The sequence below is a fragment of the Osmerus mordax genome, chromosome 16 (assembly GCF_038355195.1).
Source record: "Osmerus mordax isolate fOsmMor3 chromosome 16, fOsmMor3.pri, whole genome shotgun sequence".
Lineage (NCBI taxonomy): Eukaryota > Metazoa > Chordata > Actinopteri > Osmeriformes > Osmeridae > Osmerus > Osmerus mordax.
Window position 1 is genome coordinate 10,876,029 of NC_090065.1, and position 24,975 is coordinate 10,901,003.

Consider the following 24,975-nt stretch of genomic DNA (forward strand, 5'->3'; position numbering starts at 1 on the left):
GAGAAAGATCAGAGAGCGAGAGAGAGAGGTGATATTGTCCTTCTCAGAGTGCTAATGATGATGACCAGGAAGCCAACACAGAGAAGAGTAAGGAGAATTCTCCTCATGTCTTAATATCTGTAGAACTGAAGGGGGACTGTCGTGCAATCTCTTCTCAGGGGTGTGGCGTCTCTAAAGGTACTCTACAGTGTGTGGTGTTCTGAGTGTGTATGGCTGTCCCAGAGCGTGGCCTGGGTGTCAGTGTGCCAGGGGAGTAGTGACAGTCCTGTGTGTGAAGAGCACTCAGGGATTCTTACTGAGTAAACAATGACACACAACTGTCTCGGCACAGACGACACACACACTTGCATGCCCGTAAACACACACACACACACATTTTGTTAATTCTTCGCTCCTATAAGAAAGGAGAACTGGAGGGAGGAGTGGCGGACCAGGTCACGGTTGTGTCAAGTGCTCCTTCTCCTAACACTGGGCATCGCAGTTCACTGATCTCCACCTGAGTGCCGTGCTAATCTGCCAACCACTGAGAAACGCTGAACGGCAATCACAATGTGAGAGGAAAGAAGTTGAGGACTAACCCTTTTTCTTTCTCTCCGTCTCTCTGTTTTCTTTTTTCTCTTCACCCCCCCCCCCCCTCTTCTTCTCTCCTTTTCTCCTTGTCGGCTCTCCTACCTCCCTTTTCTTTCTCACTCTTTGTCTTTGTCTTTGTCTCTCTCTCTCTCTCTCTCTCTCTCTCTCTCTCCTCTTTCTCTCTCTCTCTCCCTCCCTCGCTCTTCTTTCCGTCTTCTGCAGAAACGGTGATGGACACCAGGACAGCCACAGCGGAGCTAGGCTGGACAGCCTATCCTGCATCTGGGGTGAGTAGTAGCGAGGAACACAGGGAACAATAGCAAAGTTCCTACAGGGTTGGGTTTTTGGTCATAACAGCACCAGGATATATACAGCAGTACGTTAGACCTACATTTAAACAGGAAATGGTGTGAGAGGGAAAAGAACTGGTCTATTTTTGGTAGCTGACATGGAATAGTCTTTGATTGGGTGACATGAAATCTTTTTTCTCTACTTGTTTGCTACGTATATTTCACAGACAACTTCTTTTTCTCAGATTTTTTTTAATATGTTGACACCAAAGACACTTCTGAAGTGATGTGGGGTTTGATGTCACTTTCCCCACCAGTAAAATTAGATCATTTATTCAAAGTCTCATCTCCCTTCCTGACGGATGGCCCTGCTACGAGCACGGACAGTGTTTTTTGCTTCTGCATATCATACTCAGTTTGATGGTCTTACTTTGGGATTAGTCACAAAGCCGTTATCTATGACTTCAGAATCTTGGGTCTCCAAATGAAACCTCGACACCTGGGACCTGTGTGTGAATGTGTGTGTGTGTGTGTTTTTGTCAGTGCTGTGTACTGCACTGTTTAAAATGACTGTGGCTGACACTGTTTAGCGTTGGGGGCTTTACTTCCCCACGCCCCTAACCCCCAGCCCCTAACCCCCAGCCCCTAACCCCCAGCCCCTAACCTCAACCATAGCTAACACTGTTTGGCATTGAGGACTTCCCATGGTCTAACCCCCAGCCCTTAGCCTTCAGCCTTGAGCCTCTATCCCCCCCCCACCCCCCAGTGCCAAGTCCCAGCCACTATCCTCCAGCCCCTAGGCCCCAACCCCCCACCTTAACCCCAGCTCCCAGACCTCAACCCTAAACCACCATCCCTTACCCTCCAGCCCCCTGCGCCCAACCCGCACCTTAACCACAACACACAGCCGACAGTCATCAGTGCCTTCAACCCTGAACCCTGAGCCCATATAGCCTCTGACGTAGCAGATTGCTAATGACTAGGAAACCGCTATAACATCATAGTCAATGAGTGGTACTTGCACTTTCAGACCCATCTTACAGTATGTGACAGTTCAGTCTCTCCAGCTATTAACTGCCAACACTGAAACGTGTCAGCCTCCATCCTTGCGTTACATGACGACTCGCTGGTCTGCAAGTGTCTCCATCCATCAGCAGCCTTGCCACAGATGGGAACTAGCGTGAATGCTGGACTGTCTGTCTGCAGGCGCTTTTCTTCCGCTAGCGAGCGTCGACTCATGTCGATGTGGATGTCTCTGTGTTTGTGGCTGAGCTGGATTAAGCACGGGTCTCCACACAGCTGAGGAAGAAGGAGGAACCTGTCTGAGAGGTTGGATGTAGGTCGCTTCAAAATCTAGATGGCCCTCATGCTCACCCTGGTGAGGTACATGCTGTACTTCACTCCTTCTCTCTCTCTCTCTCTCTCTCTCTCTCTCTCCTTCTATTATCATTCTTTTTTCTTCTTCTGAGCTTGTGTGTAGGACGCAAACTTGCGTTGTGGAGCTGTCGCTCAAGCTTACCTTCTCAGCCCAAACATTTACTGTTTCCAATAATATCCTTCCTTCCATCCTTCCTTGCTTCCTTCCTTGCTTCTTTCTTTCCTTGCTTCCTTCCTTCCTTCCTTGCTTCCTTCCTTGCTTCCTTCCTTGCTTCCTCCTACCCTCCTTCCATCTATCCATCTTCCATTTTCTACTCTTTTCCTCTCCTCTCTCGGTTTACAAGAGCTGTGGGTTTCAACTCACTTAACAGTGATTCTGCAAGAAAGGGCTGTATTTTAGCAGGGCCAACTTTTGGTAAGCGTTATAACAGGAATTCTGCTGCAGGGAAGACACTATTACTCACTAGTAGAACTTACCGGAGCACTCAGTCTTCATTTGACCTCCATGTTTGTGTTGTTTAGATCAGCTTAAGGCAATAAGGAGGAGATATGTACACAAACACACACACACACACACACGTGCACACACACACGTGCACACACACACAACTTTGGTTGGCCCTCGCATGTTGTCACTTTCTGTCTCTCTCTCTTTCTCAAACACACACACTAACTCACTTAAGGTGGTTGAGAGGAAATGTTCTGGCAGGCTGACTGGGTGGCAGATGTCTATGTGTTATAGTCAGTTCCACCAGAAACCCCTGAGCCTGAACACAAGCGTTGAGTATCAACGAACAATATCACAGACACACCTTCATTAGACTCGATACGTAAAGATGAGGTCATGACACAAGTGGGGCGAGTGATGTCATGTCCTGCGTGGGAGGAGCAGGTGTCCAGTGTGACTGGGGATGTGGATGGAGTTCCTGGCACACCCACTCATTTTGTGACGTCAGTGTGCCGTTGCTGTAAAGAGCAGACGTGGCTCTAACACACTGAGCCATTCTGACAGGCTAGGAAACACACACACACACATGCATGTGCACACAAATACATCAAGATCTTGCATGCTGTCTACGTTTGCCTATGCCTGTTTTGTGTGAGCATGAGCTATGTAAAGGGTACTTAAAAAACAAGTTTCCACACTACAAACTCTGCTCCCTCCCTCGCTCGCTCACTCATTCATCCCCTCTGTCTCTTTCTTTCATATTTTTTCAAAAACACACACACACACACACACACACATACATACATTAATTAAATATGCTGTCCAGATGAGACTTGTGGCCCCTCACCCTTCCCTACATGACCATTTGGTGTCTGTGTGTGTGATGTTTGTGTGCCGTGTGTGTGGTGTGTTTGTCTGTGTGTGTAAGAGGGGGGTGTATTTGCCCTTTCAAGTTCAGAAAGAAGGGGGGGGGTTCAGAGCGTTTGCATCAAATGGTGATAGGGGGTGAGAATATATGGCCTCAAGAGGAGTGAAGCAGGTACGGGGAACAGCACTGTGAAGAACGCATGACGGGATAGAGAACAGGAAGAGAACTGAAAGAGAGGAGGGGGGGAGCGGCTAGATTAGGGGGAAAAAGAAAAACAAAACGTGAAAGGCCAGAGGGAAGGGGGGTGGGGAGGGGCTTGTCGGGGGACAGAGGAGTGTGGAACGAGGGAAGGGAAACGAAAGGGGAGCAGAAGAGGGGGAGGGTGGGGTCAGAGAGCTGAAGGATTAGGGGAAAGCAGAATGTGAGAGGAGAAGGGATCGATTGTGTGTGAAGGAAGGGAGTGAGACAGAGAAAATAAAAAAAATTGGAGAGAGGGAGAGGGAGTCTGGGTCAACTCATGTGACTCTTCTGGGTTAAAAAACTTGGAGAGCTTAGACTTGTAGACTTGGTGTGTGTGTGTGCGGGGAGGGGGGGATGTGGTCTAGGTGGGGGAGACAGAGAAATGGTTGAATAGCAGACATCTTGGGAGCTGTTGAATGCGGGCAATCAAATTGATCTGTAAGCTAGTGTTTGGTTTGTGTGTGTCTTTTATTAGTGTGTGTGTGTGTGTAACAATTGAGGGATGAGTTGATAGGTGTTTTTAAACCACACTCAAACACACCCTGTATTATTCATAAAGCCAGCAGGGCTCCACTGTCAGCAACGCTTGAGAGGGCTACAGGAACACAGGTGGAGAGATGGAAGATGGAGAGAGGAAGAGAGAGAGGAAGAGAGAGAGAGAGAGAGACCAACTTTGACCCTGTGCTGGAGAGCTGAAATGGAATGAGGGAAGAGAAATGACAGGGAGCCATGCTGGCTGCGCATCAGTGGCCTGCTGATAAGAGTCCTTTTATCGGACACACGCGGACACGCACACACACCCTGGAGAGGGCTAGTGATGAAGAGCTCTTTCATGTTTCCTAGTTACTGTGTGTGACGGGGGTACTGTGTGTCCAGACCGTGCCTGTGTGCTTTGAGCAGACATCATCATTTCTACCTACAGTACACATGGCAAGTCAGAGTCATGCGGACTAGGAGAGAGCAGCGTGTGTGTGTGTTTGTGGGAATCTGTGATTGTGTGTTTGTAGGTGTGAACCGGTGTGTGTGTGTGCACTTTTGTGTATATATCTGTGTGGGTGTGATTTTTCTTTCACTTGCCTGATGACATGTCTTTTCCCTGTTCTGTATACTAGCAGGGCGATATAGCTAGCAATAAAAACCTTATACCCCAACTGGTCTTATCTCTGCTTAACCATAGAATGTTTCATTTGTTCCTGGACTTTCTGTTTACCCTCTCTCCTGCCTGCATGTATCCAGCCTCGGCCCCCCCTCTCTTCTATTACTTCTCGCTTTTCAGGCGTCCTCTTTCAAAGCCTGGATTGTTCCTGACTCTCTTTCTGTCTGTCTTTTTACCTGTCTGTTCCTCTCTCTCGTCCTCTTCCCTTTCCTTCTATTTTTCTCAAAATTTCTCTCTCTCTCTCTCTCTCTCTCTCATCTCTCTCTCTCTCTCTCTCTCTCTCTCTCTCTCTCTCTCTCTCTCTCTCTCTCTCTCTCTCTCTCTCTCTCTCTCTCTCTCTCTCTCTCTCTCTCTCTCTCTCTCTCTCTCTCTCTCTCTCTCTCTCTCTTAGAGAATCTTTCACTATTTGTCCTCTCGCTCTACCTTTCTATGCCATGCCTCTCTCTCTCGCTCTCTCTTTGTGTGCTGTGTGGATATGGGCCTGTCAGGCTTGTCAGGTATTGTGGTGATGTTATTCAGTCAGGTCTCACATCCCCATCCACACACAGAGGCACAATGCATAGGGACGGACACACACACACACTCACCATGCACACAAACACACACACGGGGACAGACACACACACACACACACACACTCACGGACGCTCACCGGGCGAAGAGGAGTGCTAATAGGCTGCCGTTCTGCTCTCCCGCTGCCAGGCTCCTTTGTGTGTGTCCGGAAACGTCTCTGGACCCTGGCTATACAGTGAGCCCCAAGACTCCAGGTTCTTCTCGCTCGATCTTCCTCTCTTCTCTTTTCTCTGTTCATCACCCCATCATCCGGACGGTGGCGCAGGGCGAACAATATGGTGAAATTCAGCAGGAGCCTCCTGACAGACAGGCAGAAGCCCGATTCCGACACACTCAGGTCACACGGCTTCTAAGTTTTGGTGCTGGAGGCTGGAGACGGCCTGTCTGTCTTCTACAGAGGCTGGAGCATGGGTCAACTCCAAACACCACCAGATGTCTTTAAAAAAAAAACATTTATGGCTTATCTTTGAGTGCTTGAGGTGTAGGGACCAAAATGTCCTCTCCCCGTCCCTTGACATTCACAACTCTCGTCATTTGCTGGGGGCAAGGGGCAGTCTGGCTTTCACCTGTCCTCTATCCTCAGTCTGTCCTCAGTCTGTCCTCTATCCTCAGTCTGTCCTCGATCTTCAGTCTGTCCTTGATCTTCAGGCTGTCCTCGATCTTCAGGCTGTCCTCGATCCTCAGTCTGTCCTCGATCCTCAGTCTGTCCTCTATCTTCAGGCTGTCCTCTATCCTCAGTCTGTCCTCTATCTTCAATCCGTCCTTTATCATGAATCTGTCCTCTATTATTAATCTGTCCTCTATCATCAGTCCCTTGGTTTTCTTTCTCTTCCTCTCGTCCCTGAATAGCACATTCATGTCCATGTCATCTCTCTTTATCTCGTTTTCTCTTTCTTTCTCTCTCTCCTTTTGTCTATCTCTGTCTCACACAGCCGCCACTGTCGGGAAGAATGATTCGGCTAAATTCGCCCAGCTATCAGTTCTTCTTCTTTTATTTCCGTTTGTTTTGCTGTTCTGCTCAGGGGTAGTAATGGGCATTAAATGTCTCCCCCCCCCTCTCCCCAGCAGCACCTGGCTGCCGTCCTCACACCCTCTTCAAAGGACCCGGCGTGTAATTGAAAGCGAGAGTGTAAGGAATGAAATGGAGACGGGATGGGAGCGGAGAAGATGGGGAAAGAGAAGTGAAGCGAGGGAGAGTGAAAGAAAAGAGCGAGAGAGCAAGCGGCAGAGAGAGGGGGAGTCTGTAGCTACATTATCACCAAGGAAAAAGGCATTTGAAAGGAATATGGGAACCAACAACGAGCCCTAATGGCAAATACAACGCGACATATTCCCCAGTGGTGCGTAAAATAAACGCGCAAACACACCCACATCCACACGCATACGCATGCTTAATAAACTCAGTAGGTATAATCATTGGCACTCGTCTGCAAATCTCGGTTCCCTCGAACACACACACACACACACACACACACAAACACAAACACACAAACACCTCATTTGCTTCAGTCGACAGCAGAGAACTTGAGCATGGTGTAGGGACAGCATGTGCTCTGGATGGCTGCTGTTTAGGGTTAGACACAGAGCAGGCAGAAATGTGTATTTTGGCTCAATCAAAAAAAGGCGCTGGTCTGTAATTATGGGCTGTCTCCGAGTGTTTTTAAACATGTCTGCTTCCCTCCCCAGTCCGTCTCCTTCACCGGGGCGTAAACCCCAGCCGCGACGCCTCTGCCTCTGCAACGCAGCGTAGCCCATAGCGCTCCCGCTCAAACAGCACAGCTGATCACAAATGATCCTAGCAATCCTCTTTTGCTGCCTGGGTGTGTGTGTGTATGTTTGTGTGTGTGCATGCATTTCAGGCTCTGTGTGCATCTGTGTGTGTATGTCGGTAAGTAAAGGTGTGGTACTGTATGGAATGCATGTGTTTGTTCCTATGCAACCTCATCCCAACCACTAAACACAATGCCGAAGACTGCTAATCTCCCTGATAGAGACTCTTGTAGCCGCAGGTAGACATCTAGGTGCGAGCTGGCTTCCAGGTACGGGCGAGAACCCTCAGCAGACCGTTGTTGCTGCGGACATGAGCAAGAGGAGGGGGGAGCGGAGGAGGGGGAGAGTCACCTGACATTCCCTTCCTACGTCAGGGTCCCTCGGTGTCATCTCCGTGTGCTTGGCCGGTGGTGAACTTTCCAGAAGAACTCTGTACCTCACCTAACCACACCGATCTCAATCCAGTCTCCTCTCTCCTTCCCTGTCATACACTCGCGTGTTTGTGCCCTGCTCTGATGGACTCCAGTTGCCATGATGTGTTCCACCCCACTACGGGTCAAGATGGGGGATTCTTCTAGCGGAGGGAAACAAGTCGAAATGCATCTTTTGAGAGAAATCGAGAAGTGCTGCCGGGTAGAAATTTGGTTGGAGTAAAAATACACCAAGCATTTTTTGTCTTCTTTCAGAGGTAGGTTTTTAAAATGTAACACCATGACGTGGGCGCCTGTGTGGAGGGGGTCTGGATGTGACACCTGGCCCCTCACAGGGAACTAACCCATCTGGCTGTACACTGGTTGTGTATTGGCTCTTTTGGAGTGTTAATAAAAAGCCTCTCGCCCTCAGCCGCAACGTGTCCGCTGTTGCGAGCTTTCCAGTGCTCTGCCTCGCTAATGGAGGTTTTGAGTGCCGTTTAAGAGGAGGTTGCCAAACACTCATCTGCCATTCCACAAGCACGTTGGCATTTTGTAAAGCTTACTTGACAGGGGAGGGAAGGAAGGAAGGAAGATTTGCTCTGGAAAATGGATTTGTATATGTGTGTTTGTGTAGGTGTCGGGGCGACTGTGGGTGTGTGCGTGTGACTAAATAAAGGTTAGAGACTAATGTAATTGACTGGGTGTGTGACAAGCTTGTTGGCGTTTTAATGACTCGCTAAAGGCGACACATGTGTTCTACAGCTACTTACAGTTCCTTTGTCCTACTGTAGGAATATTAGACTGGTGAAATCACAGAGCTCATAAGGTCACAAAGTAATATCTACTGTGGCACAGGGTAATGTAGAAGTGAGGTAGTGGTCTTTAGAAGAGCCAGGCCACTGGGGGTTGATAGGGTCAGGATGCCTGGAGGGAGTGCCTCCTACCTGGGTCAGGGGGCTGGCTGCCTCCCCTTCCTCCGAGAGCCCCAGTAACACCTACATCACACTACTCAGTCAGAGATCATGGATGCTCCACTGGCCCTGTTCTGCTGACTCTCCACTCTCTCTTTTTTTCTTTCCCTTCATCTCTACCGCTCACCCCAACTCCCTTTCTCTCTCATTATCTATGTCTCTCTCTCTCTCTTAATCACTCCCTGTCTCTCCAGCAGACATCTGTCCTGGTCTTCACTGTTGTTTTAGCCTCTCAGGCAAATGGCAGGAGATCAATGTGATGAATGGTCACTAAGAGGGCAGTCAGTATCAATGGCCTGTGGCCGTAGTCAAGAGAGAATGCGCTGAATATATTAAGGACTTCCTCTTCCTCTCCTTTCCTCTTCTCTCTATCTATTTTGCTTCTCTGTCTCTCTGTCTCTCTTTTCATCCCTCCCCTCTCTCTCTCTCTCTCTCTCTCTCTCTCTCTCTCTCTCTCTCTCTCTCCATCTCTCCGTCTGGGCCGGCCATTAACGCAGCATTAAGAGGTGGTGTGAAACCATTGCTCCTCCATCTCCTCTACTGCACTCTTGAAAGGATCCTTACTAATGACACACACACACACACAATGGCCAGACTTACTGTTAGGGACTCCAAGAGTAGCAGCGGTCACATTACCGGCAAAGCCAAAGCTATTAGAGTGGAGGGAATGGGTTTGTTTTGTTAGCTCAAAGATGGATGCTTTTCACGGAACGCTTTGATGGCTTATCAGCACCACACCCATAACAAACAATTTAGCGGAGAGAGAGATAGAGAGAGGACACAGAGGAGAGGGAACGGACAGCGTGAAATGCCGAGACAGAAGAGTCTCGTTAGACGGAGAAGAGACATAGAAAGAGAGAGACAGAGCGATTGAGAGGTTGAGAGAAAGAGGGAGCGAGAGAGACACACAAAGAGAGAGACAGAGAGAATGAGAGAGAAAGAGCGAAAGATAGAACTAAAGAAAGAGAGAGAGATTGAGGGAGAGATAGAGAGCGAAAGATAGAATTAAAGAAAGAGATAGAGAGAGAGAAAGGGAGGGGAGAAGAGAGAGAGAGAGAGAATCAGCATAAGAACTCCCATCACCCAGGTGCCTCCCACTTGGTTTACCTTGAGACGGCTATGAATAAACCATGGGAGCAACATGTGACCATGCCCCCGGCCGCAACACTGGGACTAAATATACACAGAGCTTCAGACCAGCAGTGTTGTTTCACAGGCCGGGCCTTGGAATAGGAGGAAATGGATGCACAACGCAAGGAATTCCATTATCACCAAGGTGACAGGTGATGATGTCTTGTCATGTCTTCCTGCTCGGCTGGAGATCAGCGTAGACGCCAGGGAAAGGTTTAGGGAGGTGGAATACATTAAAACTGCATCCCTGGTAGAGTGGAACAAGGACAGGGGAGATGGCGTTTGGATGTTACAAACTGAGACTTCATTAAATATTCACGAAAATGATCCGTAGAATCAAACTTCTACAATTAAACATCCCTACTGGGGATTCCATCCCAAGTAGCATACAATTGTGTATTTGGGATTTTCTTGTCTTTACAAAGAGGTTCACGTTTCGGCAACATTTTTTACAGCAACTTGTAGCAAACAGATGTTTGCAGATCCAGACATTAATAGGGCGTAAGTATTTATTATTTGTTGTGTGGAGCTAGACTGATACTGACTGAATTAGCTTCCAGGTCTTCATCAATGTAACATCACAACAAAATCAATATTGCGCATCTAAACCATCAAACTGCACAAATGACCATTTCTTGGAAGAAAAGAGAAGCCCAGCCAGCTGATTCATGCAGACACTTAGCTCAGAAGTGCTAGGAAACAGTACGGCAACATGCACTGTGTTCTCGAGCACCTGGTGGTCAAGTCAAACAGACCGGACAAGGGCTTTGTTTTTCTGAGGGGTGTTTATGTATGGTGACACCACTGCACATTTGGTGTCCTGGAAGAAAACAAATATAAGTGTGTTGGGTGAAGGAATTAATTTGTGGGCAGGTTCCCACCCATTGGTGTAGATGCCTGTTGCCTTTGGGCCCTCTCCAACTTGAAAGATGGTGGTCGTTTGGCTGGACGGGGGAGCCCCACCCCAACTCCACCACCCCCCCAACCTCCAGCAGAAGGGCCCTGGGGTAGTTCTTATAAAGAGACAGTTCTCAGTAATGTTGATGAATGGTCATTACACCAGAGATGAGAAAGGAGAGGAACAGGGGGATGATGAGGACAGAGGGAGATGGAAATAGAGACGGAGATAGAAAAGAGGGGATAGAGAGAGAGGGAAAAGAGGATGTGGAGGAGAGGGAAGGTGTTTGTTTATCACGTCAGTGGTGTCGTGGGACCTTTGTTCTCTCTCTCTCTTTCTCTCCCTCTCTCTATCTTTCTCTCTCTATATATATTTTTCTCTCTCTCTCTCTCTCTCTCTCTATCTTTCGTTCTCTGTCACACCCTCTCTCACTTTGTCTCCTTTTTTTCTCGTCCTCCTGGTGTTTGCAAATGTTCCTCCGGCTATCTGTTCATCTCTTCTCATTCTCTTATCACACCCCAGGGCCTGTCTACACCGATTGTGAAGTTTTACATTTGATATGTGCATACATATGTACAAGTTGTTTTTAAGCCCTATCATCCTCCTACGAGGTCATCTTCACACTGTGTGTGTGTGATGAGTCGTGGAGGTCACCCTATCACCACAGCTGTTGTGAGTGAGTGGCAGGTGAAGGTTCCAGTCAGAATGACCCGTCAACAGACTCAGCTATGGTGTCTGGGTTTGCTCAGTGCGATGCACGTGGATGGTACATGTTCACTTCATGAAGTAAATCATTTACCATGAAAGCAAGGAGCAAAAAAAGAAAAAAAGCAGAAAAAAGCATGCTCACCACCATCGTACATTTTGCATCAGAGAGCGTGGCTCCTCCTCACTGGAGCTGTCATATTTAGCTATGGTTCTCTCCTCACTTGGGTTCTGTTCCCGGGGGTTCTCATTACTGGGGTCCTGCTCACTGGGGTTCAGCCTTCTGGGGTTCTGCTTCCTGGGGTTCTCCTCAAGTCACAGATCTCTCCTGCTCCGCCTTTGTTATCTAGGTCTGGAATTGTGCTGTCCACGGCCGCTATAATTGAAATTCGATGGCACACCATCTTCAATTTGTTAGCCGCCACATTTGTACAGTATAATGTGCAGTCACTGGGTAGCCATGCTTTCGGCTCGATGGCAGCGGTGCGTCAGAGGTAATTACTGGGTGTGCACTTATGCAGACTCCAGCTTGGAAAGAGTGTGTTTCCAGAGACTGGCATTTGGAAAGTCATATTTTTGTTGGAGTACTCCTTAACAATGTTTGTATTTCAGAAAATAAAGGGTGTTAGAGACTGAGAACACTGAGTTGCTAAATACTGTAGGCTTTGTGGCTGTGAAGCAAATCACTGTAATTTCAACCCATTCAGAGAGTAAATTGACGTTCCAAGCATCCAATAGATGTCATTATGAGTTCTTATGTAAGCCCGTATGTGCTTTTATCCCCATAATGATGTTCTGCATGTTCTCCTCTGATCTGTATGGGTTTGCCATTGCATCTAGTATTTTGAAAGTACATATAAAAAAGCTTACATTAATTATGAAATCACACCAGCTTTAGTTACTTCAGCCCCCATGCTTTAACCCCAATCAACACTCACAGTTTGTTTGTTTATGAATACTATGGTGAATTGTTACTATTCAAACAAACCTAACTGTTTCTGTATTTCCCTTACTCTCTCTCTCTCTCTCTCTCTCTCTCTCTCTCTCTCTCTCTCTCTCTCTCTCTCTCTCTCTCCCTCACTCTCTGTTTCTCTCTCTCTCTGTCTCTCTCAGTGGGAGGAGGTGAGCGGCTACGACGAGAACCTCAACACCATCCGGACCTACCAGGTGTGCAACGTGTTTGAGTCCAGCCAGAACAACTGGCTCCTCACCACCTTCATCGACCGGCGCGGCGCCCAGCGGATCTACGTGGAGATGCGCTTCACCGTCAGGGACTGCAGCTCCATCCCCAACGTGCCCGGCTCCTGCAAGGAGACCTTCAACCTCTACTACTACGAGTCGGACGCCGTCATCGCCACCAAGGGCACCGCCTTCTGGATGGAGGCGCCCTACCTCAAGGTGGACACCATCGCGGCCGATGAGAGCTTCTCCCAGGTGGACTTCGGGGGCCGGCTGATGAAGGTCAACACGGAGGTCCGCAGCTTCGGCCCGCTGTCCAAGAACGGCTTCTACCTGGCCTTCCAGGACTACGGCGCCTGCATGTCGCTGCTCTCCGTCCGCGTCTTCTACAAGAAGTGCCCCAGCGTGGTCCAGAACTTCGCCATCTTCCCCGAGACCATGACGGGGGCGGAGAGCACGTCGCTGGTCATCGCCCGGGGGACGTGCATCCCCAACTCGGAGGAGGTGGACGTGCCCATCAAGCTGTACTGCAACGGCGACGGGGAGTGGATGGTCCCCATCGGGAGCTGCACCTGCAAGGCGGGATTCGAGCCCGACAACGGGAACGTCTGCCGAGGTAACAGTGTTTCCAAGCGGGCTGAATCTCCTTTTCCCTTCCGATGAGTCACGAGGCGTTCTTTTTAAACTTGGCTTTGTGAAATAGATTTGCTCTGCTTTTGCGGGCCTTGGCCTGGGATTTGTCATTTTTATATTGCCTTGTACATCTTCCTTCGTCTCAGTGCCATTGAGGATTCATGCTAGATGGAATCCTTTCGTCACGGAGGGTTGCTTATGTCTGGATGTGTCTTGAGCATGCACATGAATGTAACTTTATCTTTTTATCATCACAGTGCAAAGCCAATTCAGCTCTGCCAGAAGGAGTGGGCTGAGGGTGTATTGATTGTATTTCATGTATTTTGCTGAGCGATGTGTGCTGTGGTTATACCTTTGATCACACACATACACACACACACACACACACATATACACACGCACATTAAAACACCGGTCTAATACTCCACCCCAGTATAATAGAGGCCCACTTTTATTGATTTATAATCTGCAGAGACTTCCAGCCTTGTCTACAGATTGCATTACAGATGGCTTCTCTGGTATGATGTTTAATTGAGAGGTATGTGTGTGGGTGTGGGTGTGTGTGTATGTGCATTTGTTTTTATGTGTGGTGTGAGGGGGTGGGAGGGTGGACATTTTAAAGTGACAGGGAATCAAACATACACGCACACGCACACACACACACACACACACACACACAGACACCCTACCATGAAAGTGGAACTTGCCCAAGGTGTCTGATCGTGTGGGTCATATTGGTTTGGTTCCCTCTGGAGGTGAAGGGTAGAATGTGTGCGGGAGAGATAAGATTGATTGACGCCCCTTTCGCTCTAATCAATAAACAGATATGAGAGCTACCCCATATCTACTATGTGCGTGGATGCATGTGCGAGTGTGTGTCTGTGTGTGTCTTTACTGTCCATTCGCTGCAGAATTCCATAACAAGTTAAGGACTTTGACAAGCCAGGAAGAGGTACCCACCGTTTACTGATGCAGAAGAGTATCTGTATGCGGAAACTTGCTGAACTAGAGGACATATCTGGTTCATCCATCCAAGGTTCATCCATGTTCTGCTCTGTGAGTCAGAACACAAAACATGGGACTTTGGTCTGATTCGTCCCACAATGCATTGCACCTCGTCCGTACATCCTGTTCTCTGCGTCATCGTCATCCATGCTCAGGAAAACTGTTCTGCCCCGGAAAAAGGCGGCCACATATAAACGTTTCGAACGATAGGACCAACCTCTGTAAACAGATAGATCCTTCTTAAGGCGGGTGAGGTTCCAAGCCCCTTTTAGAAGGAACTACTTAGGGGTTCTCTGTAGCCCTTTACGAAGCTGAAAATAGGTCTATTAGGAACCGGAGGATTCGAAATGGAACCCCGTTTTTGCAGAATTCTTCTATTGTAACACATGATATACATGGTTGTTTTTGTTAACACAGCGGTCTCATTTCCCGCGTGACAGCCTCATTGACACGCGTGACACGCTCAGTCTCACAGAGAAGTGGTTGTATTTGTGCACGGTGTAGTTACTCTGATTAAGCCTATCAAAACAAGCTTTCAGACTGCATATGAAAGATGGAGGATTTTTTGCTCCGACAAAGTGTGGCTGGCAGTGCTTGGAAAGAAGCTGCCTGTCTGGAATTCTCATGCAACAGAGTACAACTTTGTTAGGGCAGAATAGCATCATTACGTTCTACACTATGTGATGTATTTGCTGCGTTCTCGCTGATCACTTAGTGTCTCTAAGGTTATGAAGGGCAGTGATAAAACGGCTGCTGTTCTCTCTCTCGCTCTCTCTCTCTCTCTCTCTCTCTCTCTCTCTCTCTTTGACCGTCTCTCTCTCCATCTTTCTCCCCCTCTCTCTTCTTCTCTCTCTAATCTATGGATGTCTCTCTCTAATCTCTCTGATCTCTGTCTATTTACCTCTTCTCTCCATAAACACACAGCAGAGTAATTGGAGCCCAGGTGTCCTGCAGTGTTAGTAAGGGTTTTGTTTGCGGGGAGCATCGGTGTGATGGTACACACACACACACACACACATACACTCAACAACACACACATACGGGCAACAGCACACACATACAAACACAATCCTCTCCCCTGATAGACACTACAAAGACACTTTGAATGAAGGGGGAGACGTGTACCATGGCTAATTCCCACAATCCCCCTGGCTTCCTCTACTAAGTGGTCTCAGAAATGAGACTTCCTGCCGGGCTGAGTCCTCCCTACACTCTCTCGCTCTGTCTGTCTCTCCACTCTTTTTTCATTTCAATTCAAGTCGACGGCATTATGATTATTGACGTGAAAGGACACTTGTTCACGTTGCCAAAGCGACACTGGGGCTACAGAAACATTTATAGGTTATGTACATAAATATATTTGACATACATACAAACTGTCACTCTCCGTATCTCTCTCCTTCTCTCTCACCCTCTCTCTCTCCTCTCTCCTTCTCTCTTACCCTCTCTCTCTTTTTCTCGTCCTGGCTCTTTCTCCCCCCCCCCCTCTCTCTCTCTCTATTGAGGAAGAAATATATGATTGAAGGATGCAACTGTAATTTGACCAGCCAAAAGGGGTGATGCATTATCCTCACAGAGTGAGTGTAGACACACAGACACTCATTTTACAGCACGTAGGGAAATGGCTAGTGTGGCATCCATACCATCATCAGGTGTTCTCAATGGAACACTTCTTGTTTCATCTTAAGCATTCCCCACAATCTCCCCACAGTGTCTGGGTTTGTCGAAGAGTTTTTAAACAAGGAAATCTATCTTAAAAGTGCTTGTCATAGTCGAGTGGTTTTTGGAGCCGATCAATAGGAGGTCATCGAAACAACATGGTTTCTGTTTCAGGCCTCAAGTAATTGCCCATTAGAAGTGAGCTAGAACAAGGAAAAGGAATATTAAAGCTGCCCATTTAATGTGAAAATAGTTTCCTGGAGGAGGAGTGAGATGGTAGAAGTGGAAGAGGCCGACAGTGTATGGTGTGTATGTGTGCGTGTGTATTCACATGTGTGTACGTGTGGGCTTGTGGGAGTTACACAGAATATGCATACCCTTACTTGAGAGGTCTACTTCTGTCTGTGCCAAGTGGTTAATGGTACCTGAGAGTTCCCGTCTATATGTGTTAATTAATGGCAGGCAGCCTTGCAGGGTGTGTGTAGCCTGCTGTCAGGTAAATGTTGAACATGGGGAGATACGTACACAGATGATACCAGCGGGGTCTCTTATTAGCATAGCACACCGCAGCACTGACAGAAGCCATGAGGGGCTCTGAGTAACCTATGGCACCCCCTTCCCCTCTCTTTCTCCTCTCTCTCATCTCTCTCTCTCTCTCTCTCGTCTCTCTCTCTCTCTCTCTCTCTCTCCTCTCTCTCTCTTCTCTCTCTCTCTCTCTCTCTCTCTCTCTCTCTCTCTCTCTTTCTCTAAAAACACACGCCCCCCCCTGTCTCTTTCTCTCCCCAGCTTGCTTGCCCTCTTTTATTCTGGGTGGAAAAGCAATCTGCTAAATATTTGATCGCCTGCTTGTTAAATTGAGCAGAGGTGCTCCAAAGCAGCACCCCAGCCCCACTAAAGCCCAACCAAAGCGTAAAGTGTGTATTTTCTGCTCGGTGAGCTACTGCTGTGACCTCACACCAAGTGACTGATTAAAACAGCAGCCATTTTGCTAGCCAAACATCCATTTTCCCCATCTCTAGCATGTGGTTTTAGAGGCGCGACTCTCTGGGATGTGTTTGTAGGGGGTCAAGGTGATAATTGATCATTTCACAACATCCAGGGCGTTGTGCCCAAGTGTTGCTTATAAAAAGACCCACTGCAGCATGATGTGTCCGAGGCCCTGCCAGTGTCACTCTTAAACTGGCGCTGTCGATTATTGAATGTTTAAACTTCTCTTGTATATCGGCTGCCCACAATGTTTTATTGACGTTGAAACAATGATGGAGATAATGAGGAGGTTTCAAAGAGAGATGGAAGGGGATCTGCTCGTGTGTTAGGCTTGGGTGGGATCAGACGGAATTTTCTCCCGGGCTACAACAGACTTTCTGGCTGGCTGATTTATGCGAGCTGGGAGTCTATAAAGCAGGCTGTCTGGCGGTTTATGAGGCGCTGCACAGTGCGTTTTATTCTTTTGTAATTGGTTAACCGTGCTGAAAGCTTATTGCTGTGCTTGTAGCTTTTGTCTGAAGACCCATTCCTATGCAAAGCATGCAGGCAGCCCACATTGGAGGGTTAGTGGCTGGAATAGGGGTCTGGGGGCTAGAAGGGGGGCATAGGGCCTAGGATTGGGACTAGGGGATAGGATGCTGGGCCTTGAATGAAGAACAATGGATGAGAGGTTGTTGTCCTTCTATCTTGCAGGCTGCTAAATGAAGCACTAAAAAGAGATGGCGGAAAGAGCAAGGGAAATAACAAAGAAACTTGATCAATCCATTTCTTCATCCAATTTTCTTTACCATCCATTCATCCATGCACCCATTCATCCATCCATCCATCCATCCATGCATCCATCCCTCCATGTATTCATGCATCATTTTTCCAAGAGCCTTTTTCCATTCTGTTTCAGACCAGATTTAGTATGCTGATATGTACATAGCTGCTCTTATTTTCCCTCTGCGTTAGGCTCCAGTAGGCTTTTGACACATTGGCACATTAATATTACAAATATTCAAATAACTTTATTTAACATTCGGCAGGCTGTCGGCGGCGGCGGGAGATTCACAGCCCATTGAGCAAGTGCGCTTCCCTGGGCTAAGTGCCGATTCATCATGGCTGCCTTACCCCTGTCTAATGGCTGCCATCATGGGGTGCACTCACACACACCCAGACTCATACACACACATGCACACACACACACACACACACATACAAACACTGTTATTCTAAAGACTTTTTATTGGACAAGTAATGTTTGGATGTGGTTTGAATGTTGCAGGAGCTAACACTGAGTGTATAGCCGGTAACAGGTTGTCATCACAGCATTTTGCTGAATCTTTGTCTAATGATTATAAGCACTTTTAGCTTAGCACTGCCAAAGGATGAGGAACTGGCATGCCTGACTAAAAAGTTTGCCCTTCCACAGAACAGTTATATAATACTAGGCTCAAAAGGTTTTCTCAAACCTGGATTACAGTATGTGTGCTAAAAGTCTAGGTATCTTGCTTTGATTGGCATTATTGTGTGTGTGTGTGCTTGTGCAGTGCGCCCGTGTGTGTGTGTGCCTGCATCCCTGGCTGAATGTTCCACTGCTCAGAGGTGCTGGCTGTCAGCACTCACAAACACTGTGTTGGCAGACTGCTGCTATTAGAGGCTATTCCAGCCCATTTAGCCATGTCCATTTTGTTTCCCAGAGTTTACTTCATTTGGCCATGAGACCCCCTCCCCCCCACACATGCCCACATGGAGACACACACATACACACGGGTGCAGACACACGGGCACACACACACACACACACACGGGTGCAGACACACGGACACACACACACACACACGGGTGCAGACACACGGACACACACACACACATACACACGGGTGCAGACACACGGGCACACACACACACATACACACGGGTGCAGACACACGGGCACACACACACACATACACATGGGTGCAGACACACGGGCACACACACACACACACACACATAAACAGACCTCCTCCCAGTCAGGTCACCTTGAATCAATTAAATGACCCCCTGTGACTTTCAGTTCTGTCAACCAAAAGCCCATGGAGGACACTGGAAGATTGGGGGAAGCTTAGATAGGAGAAAAGGAGTGGCATAGAGAGGGACAAGAAGAAAGACTTTGTTTCCATGGATGTCAACGGGACAAATAGAAGGATGGCAAATGGCAGCAGAGAAAGAGGAGCTCCCTAAGAAAGGGGTTGAACAGAAAGGGGTCCGAGCGGAGAAAGAGCAATGACCCGGACACGGACGCTGAGTTCTATGGCTGCAACTACAAGTCAGCTCTTCATGATTCTCCCAGGGACCCAGCGGCTCCACTGGCACACAACACAGACAGGAGCCCACACAGAGCTGCCCTCAACATGTCCTCTCTCTCTCTCTCTCTCTCTCTCTCTCTCTCTCTCTCTCTCTCTCTCTCTCTCTCTCTCTCTCTCTCTCTCTCTCTCTCTCTCTCTCTCTCTCTCCTCTCTCTCTCTCTCTCTCTCTCTCTGTCTCTCTCTCTCTCTCTGTCTCTCTCTCTCTCTGTCTCTGTCTCTGTCTCTCTCTCTCTGTCTCTCTCTGTCTCTCCCTCTCTGTCTCTCTCTCTGTCTCTCTCTCTCTGTCTTTATTTCTTGATTTTCCACCCCCAGAGATAATGCATTTAGCCAAGCAGAACCATGACATTCATGCTACACCTACATGATGTTACACCCACCACATTCTATACATTCAATGGATAGTGGTGTCTTTCTTTAAAAAGCTGGCACCACTGTTTCCAGGTTAATACATCCCCTGTGGCAAGCCTTTCGCTTCCTGTCCTCTCCCCTCCCCTCTTCTCCTCTCCTCTAATTAGCCTGAGCCAGCTGTTTTCATCTCTATGGTTTGGTGACTGTGGAGGCTGTGTAGAGAGAGAGAGGGGACGGCGGGGGACGGGGGAACTGAGGCAGATGCCTCCTATGTTGGCAAAACACAAAGGGTTCAGGACACAGAGGGCCCCCAGGGGCCCCGCAGCAGGACCACATCACCGGAGCCTCCCCCCCCCCACAAAGCCCCTGTCCCCTGCCCTCTGCTCTGATCCCTGAGTAGTGGGTTGTTTATTGCGTTAGTTGAATACATAAAGGAGAGGATTTGTCAGCCTCTCACCATCAAACATGCTGTCCAGACGTTCGTGTGACGGATAAGGAAGAATGAGACTCGCTGTCTCACTTTTGCCTCTTTCTCTCTCATTTTTCAAAGCTTCAACTTTTTTTTACTGTTTGATCTGTCATTTGTATATGAGAAAATGTGTATTACAATCCTACCTTAATGCAAAATAGAAGTATTTTACATGAGTCTCAGAGTTTTGGACCTTACTATATATTTATACATCTCTCTCTCTCTCTCTCTCTCTCTCTCTCTCTCTCTCTCTCTCTCTCTCTCTCTCTCTCTCTCTCTCTCTCTCTCTCTCTCTCTCATATAATGAAACATTGCCATTGCACTTCCTCGAGACAAAGTGTTCCTTTGACAGCACGTCAACTCTTCTCCCTTTCCCCCCCCCCTGTTCTTTCTCTTTTCTTCTCCTTCCCCCTTCCCCCTCTGCCTGTCCCCTCCAGAGTGCTTTAATATCAGCCTTTAATGAGAAGACTCGGAGCCTCTCCACAGAACACCCTGTAGTTCTACAGAGATCGAGAGAGTACAAAGACTTCTCCCACCATCTTTCCTTCTCTCTCTCTCTTTCTTTCCTTCTCCCACTCCCCTCATCAGTCGTACCCATCAATATTCACTCAGCCCTAATAGCCAGTGCTGTTTGTTAGCCCGGAGGCTCCCCCCTCCCATTCTCTCTATCCTGCCTCTCTACTGATATGCCATCATTGAATTTGGTCCAAAGAAAGAAAACACGGCAGTACCGGAATCCGATTAAAAACAAAGGAATCATTAAAAACAAAGGAATCATATAACAGATGGGATCCAACACCCCCCAAAAATCTTCCTAGGTTCGACTGAGTGAGTGAGACGGGTAGATATATACAGCATTCTGTTAGAACATGACCCCTCGACACCTGGTCTCTCTCTCCCCGTGTCGGAGGGAAAGTGGTATTCCGTGTTCGTGTCTTGTTCATGTCTTCCTCTAGCTTATTGCACTACGTGGGACAATGCTGGAATGCAAATAAGCCTCCAGGAAACAGACTGATCCCCTTTCCTGATATGACATCATTATTGTGATGGAATTAGCATTTGGATGTAATAGGTGACACGGAAACGATCAGGCACCCACATGCGCTTACAAAGTCAACTGGCCAACTTCACTCCTGGATTATAATTCCCACCCAGTGGTGAATATTGTGAAACAGCTAAGGCCCTTTCCATGCATGTTCAGCCTATGTGATTAAACAATCTCAAAGGAAACGTGGAAAATACATGTTATGACACCCCACGCATAATCCTCCAGCGACCTCCTAGCCACGCTGCGCTAATTGTTCCGGGTCTATCCGACGCCAACCTTAAACCTCTGTGTAATGTGGCTACAATATGCAATTACCCAGCAATTAGAACTGTCGTAATCCAGTGAGTACTCCTACCCAGTTTGAAAGTGGGCCGTGTAATTGTACCGTCTTGTTGACAGCCGCCCTGGCCTGCAGTGATCTGGGTGGCAGCCCAAGGCAGACTGAGCATGGGAAACTCTGCCAGGCAGGAGGAACAACACTGCGTGGAATTATTGATCTGTGATCTCTTCCCCCGGCCCTGTTCCAAGGACCCCATGCTGGGACTGCCCTCAGACGATGCCCGCAGGAAAAAGACAGGCCTTGACTGCTAAAGCAGGAAAGGAGGCTATTGTAGAGGCGGGGAGAGAGGGAAGATTGGTAGCAAGAGTGAGGAAGAAAGAGAGTGAGATGGAAAGGTTGAGGGAGAGCGGGAGAAGGCTGGAGAACGACACGTAGGACTCTCTAAGCGTGTTGTGGCCTCAAACTGCTTTTGTACCGTTTGTTTACTGGTTTTCCACATCGGTTGGAAAGACTGACCCGCCACATCATTTTTTTATACATTTGTCTCTGTGTTGTTTTTGTGATTGTGTTGTTCTTTTGTTCGTTGCCGTTAATAATAATACAACATCTTATTATTTCAGTCTTTTAGTCATAAGGCAGAGATTCACATGCAGTGCCATGTGCAGAGGCAGAGGTTCATACACTCATACACAAACACACACACACATTTTCACGCATATTCAAGCACGTTCATACGCACGCCGTCTAGGCTACACGCAATCTCTTTCTCAAACGCACACACACACACGCACACACTAGAATAAACTGACCTTCATCTTCTCAGGCACGGTGGTATAACTGATATGATATGTGTCATGGTGGACCCCCTCCTTTGAAGAAACAGTCTGTGTTTTCATAGCTGTGGTTCACCCACTGTTCAGAATGTATGGGCCAGCAAAATCTCTCCTTCTACTTCTCACTCTTCCCTGTTTTCTCCATCTCTTTCTCTCTCTTTCTCCTCCACCATGTGTAACCCTGGAGAGCGAGGTAGGGACGGGGAAAAAGGGGGGGGGGGGGCGGAGGAGGAGCCAACAGAGGAATAATGGAATAACCTCTGCTAGATGGGTTGGCGCTACTCTCAGGGGGCCCCCATGCCCCTTGCCTCTCTCCATAATCCAGAACCTTAACCTCCCGAGCGCCTCTAGTTGTGGATGCATCGATGGGAAGATCTCTGGTAGGACGATAGGGGGTTCAGCTGAGTGTGGCGAGAGGGGAGGAGTGAGGGTAAGGAAGGAGAGGGGAGAGGAGTGGGGAGGAATAGTTCGAGAGAAGGAGACCAGTCGCGGGGGGGGGGGGGGGGGGGGGTCCAATGAGATTACAACCCTGATTTGAGTATGCACCTCAGCTGATCCTCAGCTCTCAGTGGTCTCTCTGTGCTTACGTGTGTGTGTGTGTGTGTTCCGTCCCCCCTCACTCAATCCCTCAAAAGGCTTTCCTTCTACATAGCTAATGTGATTAAGCCCAGCATTTGACCTGTAGCTATAAGTTCTTATGGTGCCGCTGGTACCAGTGCGTCGACCCCTCTGGCTTTGCCCTGTGTTAAAGCCTTCGCTCTGCTCAGTGCCCTGGAACACCTTAATCCGACCTGAAAGCAGTTGGGCTACCCCAGATGGGATCGATATCTGTGGGTTCCAGGGCGAGCTGCCAAAGGAGCATCCTTGGGCCAGGGCCAAGCTACAATCAATTAAGAGACAATCGATTTTAGTGATTGAAATACCAAAATAAAAGACCAGAGGCCCTGGAACACTCAGATATTTTACAGTTTGTGGGTTTTTCTGGTGTGTGCCTGTGTGTGCGTGCGTGCGTCTGTGTGTGCAGGAGGAGGATCGGCGTGTGTGTGTTTACAAAGTGTTTGGGTGTGTGTGTACTTTGATTTATTTTGGAGTCATCTGTAGTAAAGTGGGAATGGCATTTAATCTAGCCCCTCTGAGACACAGCCAATAAAAGAATCTCTTCTGATCCAATATGTCCCGCCCGAGGAGGGTGTGTATGCTTGTGCCTGTGTGTACTCATGCGTGCGTGTGTGTGCACGCATGTGCAAACCGTGTGCTTGACATTTATGTTCACACGTATTTTACGTGGTCTCCACGGGTGCACTGGTGCCTATCATATACGAGGACGCTTGTCAGTGGGTTATCATGGTGTCTCATGAATGGATGCATGTTGGATGGGCTTCTATCTGTTTAGGTTAGAGCTTCCTTAGCATCCGACCCACACCAACTGCTCGTGCTCTGTACTGTCGTGAGGTTAAGGTGCTTGAGGATCGTATGAACGTCTGGCCGCAGTGCTTGAGTGGAGCATTGTCGCCGTGGGCCTGTTTCTATGTGTGTGTAGATCCATGTGTGTATCTATGAGTCTGATACCAGAGGCATTGCTCATAATGTGTGTGTGTGTGTGTATGAACTCACACAGCCATAAAGGAGCTACATGACTCTCCTAGGACCCACGCGTTGAAGAAATTCTAGGCCTGTTGTTACTTTAATCAAATCAAAATGTATTTGTATAGCCCTTTTTACTTTACCCACAATACGAGAGCACAGTCTGTGTGCGTGAATATGTGTTCTGTGAGTCTCCAAGGCTGTACAGTACAGATCTGTCCTTGGCTATTAGTGTTTCACTGTTGTGTGTACGTGTCTAGCACAGACAAGCACAGCAGCCTATGGCTATGGTACTTCTCTCTCAGCATGTTCTGAAAACAGTATGCAACCGAGACACACTGCACAATATGCTTTGTCTTGTCCTTTTAACCCAGACTCTAAGGTTAGAGGTCTCTCTCTGTCTCTGTCATACACACACTCTCTCTCGCACACACACACACACAAACACACACACACACACACACGAGAGAGCGGAGAGAGAGATATATAGTAAGATGGAAAACATGAAAGGAAAGCAGGCAGAGAATCAGAGAGACCGTCCCTATTAAATCTCACCCCGTCCTTCCCAGTGACACCACGGCCGTTCAAGTACCCTGCCGTTCACTGGCATTCATCCTTGGTGTCAGAGTGTGTCCACCCAGGAGAGCAAAGTGACACTCCTGATCCGGTCACCCTCTCTACCTGACCAGCCATGCTTGAGGAAGGTCTGCTAACTGGGCTCTACGGCTGTGTTGACCATGTCTCTCTGTTCTGTTGCTTTTTCCTTTCCTTTTTTTCTTTCTTTCTTTCTTTCTTTCTTTCTTTCTGACTTACTTTGTGTCTTTCTGTCTGTCTGTTTCCCTTTGTTTTCTATCAGGGTTGTTTGTTTTCCTCACTTTTAATCCTCACTTGGCAGAGAGGTATGTGTGTGTGTGTGTTTTTACTTTCCAAATCCTCAATGTCACAGACACACACACAAACACATACGTGGAGTTTCATACCTTGCGGCGTATTGACATAAGCCAGCCAACAAAGGTCATTGATGTCATCCTTGATAGGTGGGTGGAGAGTACACAAGGTGGTGTGCGTGTTTGTGTGTGTACATGTACGTCCGTACATGTTTTTCATTGTGTGTGTGCGTGCGTGCGTGCATGCTGTGCGTGTGGGCGAGGAGAGCACCCGAGCTCTGCTGAGGTCCTCTGAATGGGACCCCGACAACGAAATAGTG

General features: G+C 48.1%; 1 protein-coding gene across 1 annotated transcript in view; it reads left to right on the forward strand.

The window, feature by feature from the left end:
• Positions 1-24,975, forward strand: part of LOC136958937 (ephrin type-B receptor 1-like) — a 98,856-nt gene that overhangs the window by 11,236 nt on the left and 62,645 nt on the right. Inside the window, 2 exon segments of the mRNA XM_067253093.1 lie at positions 793-857; positions 12,524-13,205. Coding sequence (XP_067109194.1) covers positions 793-857; positions 12,524-13,205 — 747 coding nt within the window.